The 8,515-nt window shown below is 41.7% G+C and overlaps 1 protein-coding gene across 1 annotated transcript in view; it reads right to left on the reverse strand.

Moving 5' to 3' along the window:
• LBH (LBH regulator of WNT signaling pathway) overlaps window positions 1-8,454 on the reverse strand; it is a 74,553-nt gene extending 66,099 nt beyond the window's left edge. The window contains exons 1-2 of the mRNA XM_042982232.1: window positions 8,183-8,454; window positions 7,407-7,634 (exon numbers count right to left, since the gene is read on the reverse strand). Of these exons, the coding sequence (XP_042838166.1) occupies window positions 7,407-7,477 (71 nt within the window). The 5' untranslated portion in view covers window positions 7,478-7,634; window positions 8,183-8,454. The remainder of the gene's footprint in view (window positions 1-7,406; window positions 7,635-8,182) is intronic.
• Between the last annotated feature and the right edge of the window lie 61 nt (window positions 8,455-8,515).

The following is an 8,515-nucleotide window of genomic DNA, read 5'->3' on the forward strand; positions in this document are numbered from 1 at the left end:
GGGAGATAAAGGGCTTTGCATGTGTTGTGAGTGAACTGGAGGTGATTTCATAACTTGTGATACCTTTTTTTGAAACCTTGAGACCAGAATCGCTTTTTACAATCAGCAATAGAAATATGACATAGGATTTCCTCCTCTAAAATTTTTCCCTGAACTTCCTCCCTCTTATCTTCAGTTCCAGAAACCTACAGCTCTTTTGCAGCAGGATCACTGAAAGCTCTCAAAGCTTCTGAAAGCTCTCATGAGCCCATGAACTTACAACATTCTGTCTTCCACACCAGACTGTGAGGACTTGAGCACAGGGGACTGTGTCTTATTCATCTTTGTGAATGGACCCTAGCCATTATTTAAAAGTTATTTCACAGATGCATACAGAAAGGAGGGAATTCTTTCTTCTATTCTGGAAACTGAAACCAAATTTCCATCTGTATCTATAGCTAAATCTGTTTGTGTTTTATGAACTCTGCTCCATTCTTCAAAGGATTTTTTTAAAACTTATCCATTTTTACCAGTGCCTTGCAAGGCAGAAGGTGGTATTGTTTTTCCACTGGGATGTAAATTCTAAAGTCACAGAGCAAATCCCCAAGACAGGAATAGAGCCAGTGTCTTCTGTCTCAAACCAATCTCCTCTGTCATCAGCTTGACCCCAATCTTTCTGGAGCAGTCATTCTTGAGACAGAGTGAATTTGGTACTGATGTCAGAGAGGGACAAACTTCATCCAACAGGATCATTATTCTACAACATGCCAGTCACTACTATAGGTTAATTGCAGCTGAAAGGATGGAGAATTGGCCAACCTCACTGCACATGGTACAGTCAAGTGAAGGGGGAAGATGCGCTCTGAGCCCAGCCTGGTCCGTTCCCTTTCTCAGAGTTCAGCCAGAGAATTAGAGGCTGGGTGCCATACCTGAATTACCTGCTTTAATCCTCACAGCAGGTGAGATGCTGCTATTATCCTATTTTACAGATAAAAAAATCCAACAATCTAGTTTGTTGACTTGCCCAAGGTAATCCAACTTGTAAATAACAAAAAACAGATTTTACTCCAAATCTAAAAAATTCCAACCAATGCATGTTACTTTCCTGTGCCTGCAATAACAAAGTACCACCAACTGGGTGGCTTAAAAAAAAGGGGAATATATTCTTCTGCACTTCTCAAAGGTATAAGTCCAAAATCAAGGTGTCAGCAGGGCCATGTCCCTCCGGGGCTCTAGGGGCAAGTTCTTCCTTGCCTCTTCTAGATTCTGGTAGCTGCCAACAACCCTTAGTGCTCCCTGGTTTACAGATACATCACCCCAATCTTTGCCTCCATCTTTACTTGGCCTTCTCCCCTGGGTATGTGTTTCCAAATTTCCCTCTTCATATAAGGACACCAGTCATATTGGATTTAGAGACCACCCTCATCCTGTATGACCTCATCTTTACTTGATTACATCTGTAAAGATTTTCTAATTAAGGTTACATTCACAGGTTCCAGAGGCTAATATTTGGACCTATCTTTTGGGGGGACACAATTCAACGCATAGCACCATGTTTTCTCCCATTATATCAGCTGCTTCATATGAAAGATGACTGAAATGGCGAATGCTTTACACTCAGGCATTATTTGCTCTCAGCTCTGCTTGAGGACTTCATAGTGTGGTGGAAACAAGACTGGTTCTTGAGCTGTGGGTTGGGATCGCAACTCTGCCATACCTGGGCCCCAGCTTCCACGTATGTAGAAGATGGAAGTTAGATTTGATAAGTGGTAAGATCTCCTTAGAGCCTGATGTGAAAGGCTACAAAGACAATAGTGACAAAATCTTACATAACACCTCTCTCTGTCCAAATTAGAGCTATTTTAACCCAATTCAGTAAGTATTTACTTAGAATTTCTATGTACCCATGTCTAATTATATTGTATTTTCCACAACTAGAAATGTTCTTTTGAACAGTGAGTGTGCCTAGAACCTAGTGTGGGCTCAGGAAATGCTTGTTAAATAAACAGGGTAATAGAGTGTTAGGAATGCAGGAGACAGAGAATTAGAATGGTGGATTAGGTTGACATGTTCACCAAGTGCTATGCAGGTTTCTGCCTTGGTGCCCTCAGAAGAGTATAAGCTTGGGGTGGGTAGAATTTTCCTCTGTTCTTTACAATGCTAGGACCAGGGCTAGTGACTGTAGAGATGCAATGCATGGTTTAATTCCCTGCCTCCTTATTTGGTTTTACATAAACACATAAACGTGATCACATCATTGGCTGTTTTTTGTTGTGGTTCCCTTTCTCCTCCACCCTCTTCAGTACCCACTATCACCCCAAATCCTTCTGGGGGTAACTATATTAACAACCTGGTATGTTTCTTTCCGTATTTTTCTCCATACATGTAGACTCATGTGCAGGCACATGTACATGTACATAGGTACTCATATATATAAATGAGGAGGTTGTTTGTCATTGTTTTATATGATAGCGTCGTATTTTAGAGACTTAAAAAGCTAAAGTATCTTGCTTTTCTTAATAATAATAGCTGGTAGAAATCCATCCAAGTTCATTGGTGTAACTCTAATTTGTACTATCCAATGGATGCACATAGTTTCAGGGTATAGGTAGACTGTAATTTATTTAGCCATTCCATGGCAGATGGACAGTATTTGATTTACTGATCACTTGTTCTTGAGAAAGACAGTTGCTGAGAATTCTCTGATCTTATTGCCAAATTATATTGTCCTCATTTACCACCTTTCTCCTTCCACCTCCCAGGTGTCCACATGAGCTGGCCAGTACTTGGAGTTCTGTCTTCTCCCATTGAAACTGAATCCACATGGTTCTCACTATTTCATCTTAATGGGATCTGAGGCTTTTAAAAATGGAATCCAGACTTTCTGGGCTGTTTCCAAAAGAGATGACTTTTTACTTAATGGCATCAACCCCACTAATCCTGTCTGAAATTTAATCAACACATCAGACAAGAGAAGAAAATGTTGTTTCTTGAGGGAAATGGAATGAGCTGTCTACAATAAACACACCTCCTGTCGATCAGGTGCCCTGAAACAAGGGAAGGGCAGCAGAACCTGACCTGGGACCTGGCCTTCTGAGCCAAAGCCACTCTGCCTGGGGGTCCTGCCTAGAGCCTCCAATCTTCAGCAGCATCAAGAGAGTAACAATCAAGTACCTTGTTTGATTGTTGAAAAAAAATTTTTTAATTGCAAAAGATAGCCATATATATAAAAGTATATAAAAAATAAGTGTTATAACGAGTTTAATAAATTACTATAAGTGATCACCTGTGTGTCTACTTCCAGTTCAAGAAACAGAATATTACCTGCATTCCAGGAGCCTCTTTCTGCCTTTCCTTGAGTACAATCCCTCCCCTCCTTCCCAGAGGCAGCAGTGTCCTGACTCATGAGAATCACCTCCTTGTATAATAATAATAATAATCACCTTTTGCTCAATGTTTTTAAAAATTTTTAGCCCTTTCTTACCCAGTTATAAAATGCATATGGTAAAATGTATAATTCTTGCTGAGCTTTTGCATATGAATAAACCTGTGTAATCACTACCCAACTCAAGATATAGAACATGTCCAGCATCCCAGAAGACTCTTTTGTGCCCATTCTCAGCCAATACTCCCAAGGGTAACCACCGTTCTGACCTCTATCACCCCCGATAAGTTTTGCCTGTTTTTAAATTTAGCATAAATGGAAGCGTGTTTTTGGAGTCTATTTTTTTCCCCCACGTTTAATAATACCTGAAATTCATTCATGTTGTTGCATGTAACAGTAACCGGTTCTTTTTTATTGCAGTGTAATATTTCATTGTATAAATATATCCCCCAATATTTATCCATTTTATTGATAAACATTGGGTTGTTTCCAGTTTTTAGATATTATAAGTAAATATGAGTAAAAAGCTTCTAAGCACATTCCTCTTCCTCTCCTCCTCCCCCTTCTTCCTATTCTCTCTCTTCTCCTTCTTCCTCCTCCTCTTCCTCCTCCTCCTCCTGTTGTTGTTGTTCTTCTACTTCTTCATCTTCTTTTTTGTTTAGATAACAGAAATTTATTCTCTCACAGTTCTGGAGGTTAGAAGTTCAAGATCAAGGTTTGGTTTCTGGTGGTTTCTCTTCGTGGTTTGCAGACGGTTTGTTGCTTTTTCACTAAGTCCTCACACAGCCTTTCCTTTGTGTGTGGTATCTCTTCCTCTTACAAGAACAGTAGTCCTATTGAATTAGGGTCCACTCTTGTGACTTCATTTAACCTTAATTACCTCCCACCCACCCCGCCACTTAAAAAAAATTTTAACATTTATTCATTTTTGAGAGACAGAGAGAGAGCACAAATGAGGGGCAGAGACAGAGAGGGAGACACAGAATCCGAAGCAGACTCCAGGCTCTGAACTGTCAGCACAGAGCCTGATGTGGGGCTCGAACCCATGAACCATGAGATCATGACCTGAGCTGAAGTCTGAAGTCAGACACTTAACCCACTGAGACATTTAGGTGCCCCCACCCCCCACTTTTGCTTTTTTTTTTTTTTTAAATTTCTATGCACATTCTTATACATGTCTTTTGGGGACTAATGTACTTGTTTCTTTCAAGTCTGCTGTACCCAGGAATGTAACTGCTGAGTACTAGAGTAGGAATATATTTAGCTCTTATAGTATATCCAGATGAATGCCCAAGTAGTTGTACCAATGTACACTCCTACTGCTGATGTATGAGAGTTCCAGTTGTTCCACATCCTCTCCAACACCTGGTATTTTCAGTCTTATTAAGTTTAGCCATTCTGGTGGGCATGTGGCAATACATTGTCATAGTATAAATTTATGTTTCCTCATAGGGGCATTGAATATTAGCATGTATGGCTTGAAAGAACCTAAAAGACTATCTACTCCAACCCTTCCCTTCAGAAGAGAAATAATAAACAAAACAGACCCAAAGAGGTGTGACTTGCCTAATATCCCATAGTTAATTGGCATCAGAACAATCTAGAAGCTTAGAAGAGTTCAATCTGGTGCAGAGATTATCTCTATGGTGTGCAACTTTACCCTCTCGTTGGCCCACCCCATCCAAGACAGCCAGCCATCTGTGTACTCTCTGTCTATGGTTTACTCACCTATTTCTGGCCTTTGGCCCCAGAGATATATAGCTTCCTGGCTTATCATTTATTGGCTGTGAAATTTTGGCCAACTCACTGGGATGGTTGATTTTGTATCAGCTTGGGGAGGCTATGATGTCCAGTTGTTTGGTCAACACTATTCTAGATGTTGTTGTAAGATACCTTTTAGATGTGATTAACATTTACAATCAGTAGACTTTGAGTAAAGCAGATTGTACTGCATAATGTGGGTGGGAATCATCCAATTAGTTGATGGCCTTAAGAGGAAAGACTGAGGTTTCCAGAAGAAATTCTCCTCAGGACTGCAACATAGAAACCCTGATTGAGTTTCCAGCCTGCTGCCATGCTGAATTCAGACTCAAGACTTCGACATCAGCTCTTACCCCTATTTCCAACCTGTTGGCCTGCCATATGGATTTCAGATTTGCTAGTTTCCACAATCACATAAGCCAATTCCCTAAAATATTGCTCTCTCTTAAAATCTCTCTATATAGAGTTTGCTCTCTATATAGGATATAATGAAACCAATCTTGAAAAGTTGTTAGAAAGATCAGATACAATGCATATAAAATTCCTAACACAGATATTTAATACCTAGTTAATACATGATTATTTAAAACATAAACCACCTAATTTATGTTAAGTAGGTTGAGAAAGTGGTATATACCCAGGTTGAAAAAATAATTTAGTAGAGCCAAAGGATATAAAATGAAAACTAGTCTCTCTTTCAGCCCAGAGAAAACTACTGTTAATGGTTGCTCATATTTCTTCTACAAATTTCTATGTAAAAACATGCATGGATTTAAGAATGCTATACCAACAGCCTTAGTTTTAGGTTAAAAAAAAATGTAATATATATAAAATACGTAACACATATAAGACTGTCTCCACATGGTCCACATTCTGAGCAGTGTCCTGACCAAAAAAATCCTCAACAACCAAAAGTTAAAAATAAACTCAAGTTCATAATTGCATTGTTACCAGATGAAGGATTTGTCTTAGAAAATCTCTTTTCTCTCCCATCCATTTGGCTCACATACCTGAGCTATTTGGCATTTTGTTCTTCAAAATTCCCTAGAAAAACTCTTTTAGCATGACTCCTGGTTTCTCTTCCTTTTCTCTTGTGCTGAGTGCCAAGCGCTGTCCATTAGCTGTATTAACTAAGTTAATTCTCATGCAAACCCTACCAGATCCACATTTTAAGAATGAGGAAACTAAAATTCAAACAAGCCGAGTAGCTATGTTAAGGCACTTGCAGTTGAAATAGCTAACTTATGCCAGAGGCCAGGGTCAAATGCTACTGGTTTTGTCCCATCCCCCTTTCTCTCTTTTGAGTTTTGGGTGCCTTCTCAAAGAGATGCCCAATGTCTAATGATGCTTTCAATGAAGTGTCTCCATTTATAGACTAGAACTTCCCTTCCTTACATCATAATATCCTTAGGACCATATTTAATTCCTCTCCGGGAATTCTGTGGGCACTACCCACTAGGGCCTGAGTGAGTCCTTCTTACCTCCTTCTCACTTACTAGGCTGGGAATGGAATGGCTCCATGACAGCAAAACTCAACGACATCTTTCAATTCTCTACCCCCTTTGAGTTTCCACATCATAGTTACAGTGAGGAAAGGGGAATGTGGGGAGCTACAGCTTTTAAGTGTTTCTATTTGTTATCATCCATGTAACTAGGAGGCCCACAGTATTTTTAAAATAGGTCCACAGAAACATGGAATCCAATCTTTCCTTTAAATATGGGTTGGACTTAGTGACTCCCTTCTAACAGATGCAGTATGGTGAAGTGACATTGTGATTTCCGAAGGTAGGAGGTAAAAAGGATACAGTGTCTGCTTGGCTTTCTCTATTAGGACCCTTGTCCTTGGTACCTAGCCACCATAGTCTGAGGAAGCCCAGGCCACATGAAGAGGCCACGTGTCAGTTTTCTGGCCAACAGCCCAGCTAGGACTTCAGCCTACAGTCAGCATCAAGAGTTAGCCACGTGAGGGGATGAGCCTTCTGATTTCCAGCTAAAGCCCCAGACATAGTGGAGCAGACGCAAGTCATCCATCCCCTCGGTGCTCAGTCTGAATTTCTGAGCCACAGAAACAGTGAGAGATAATAAATTATTATTGTCTTAAGCTTCTTATTGGGCTAATTTGTTACTTAGCAATAGACGGCTAATACAAAGCCATTTCCAACGCCCTCAGTTTTCAGGGTTATGTCATTCATACCGAAATCTCAGAGGGTGAATGACTAGAATACAATGTCATCATTTATTGACTATCCTGCCATTTGGAAAGCAAATCAGAGACTCCTACCTGTTGCTAAGGAGTCCTGGGCCTGGGAACCTACTTGTCTTGTCTACACTGAGATCTGGAATGTCAGCCATCTGTCCTCAAAGGGTGGAGCCACACCTACCCAGCTGACTGAGGCCTGTAGAAAGTACATCTCAGATGGGAGCTTCGTGGATCAGTCCTGCTTCTCGCTGGCTGCTAGAATTGCTTCTTTTTCTTCCTCAGCCCACTGATGCTCACATTAGATGTTAACTGGGAGAAATGATAAGGGTAATACCCCGTGGTTTACTAATTTTTAGCTGTGTGTCATTGCAGCAGGAACTCAGAGAGTGCATGGATCCCCACTCCTTGTTCTTTGGGTTGCGGGCAGAAAGCACACACCAATAATTTCGAGAGATGTCAATATTCCCCAAGTCCCCGCTGTAAGGTTAAAAATTCAACATACCCAGCCCGGTATCTGCCCTGCCATATGCTCATTTCAGAGCAGCGAGGGCAACGTGCCCAGAAATGCCCTCCTGCAAACTCCCCTTTGGGTGGGGGCCTTGAAAATGCTCACGCAGGCATATGCCCCTATTCACTCAGTGTGTCTCTGTAGCATGTTCGAACCCCCTTCCCTAACCTTTTCTCTACTCCCCAGTACAGAGCTCCCTGCAAACCCTTCCAGTGGAAAGCAGTTCCGGTGTTTCCCAGATGTTCAGTCCCCCAGGCAGCGCCGCTGGGCCAGCAGCTTGCTGGCCCTGAACCAGCCTACTGTGATTCCGCAAGGGAGTCTCAGAGACTTCCTCAATTTAGTGACTCACATAATCGTTCTCCGCTTGGAACATCCAGTTCCGAACCGTGCCGTCTCCCAGAAATTGTATTTCCAGCCCCAGGCTCGTGTCTACGATATCCCTTTGGCTTTCCTGTGGTGTTGCAGGAAGCCTGCTCGGGCGGGCCTTTCTCTCTCCCCCAGAGATGGGTGGCCAGTATGAAAATGCACTTTGGGCTCACATCCAGGCGCACGATTTTAAGTCAAGATGCAATTGGGCACTGCCCTTTGGTTCCAGAATCCGGAACAGCAACACCCTTCCCCTCTGCCCCGTCCCGCCCAGCCCCCAACCCAAGCTGGAACACTCACAAAACCATGGTATAGG

This window comes from Panthera tigris, chromosome A3 (assembly GCF_018350195.1).
Source record: "Panthera tigris isolate Pti1 chromosome A3, P.tigris_Pti1_mat1.1, whole genome shotgun sequence".
Lineage (NCBI taxonomy): Eukaryota > Metazoa > Chordata > Mammalia > Carnivora > Felidae > Panthera > Panthera tigris.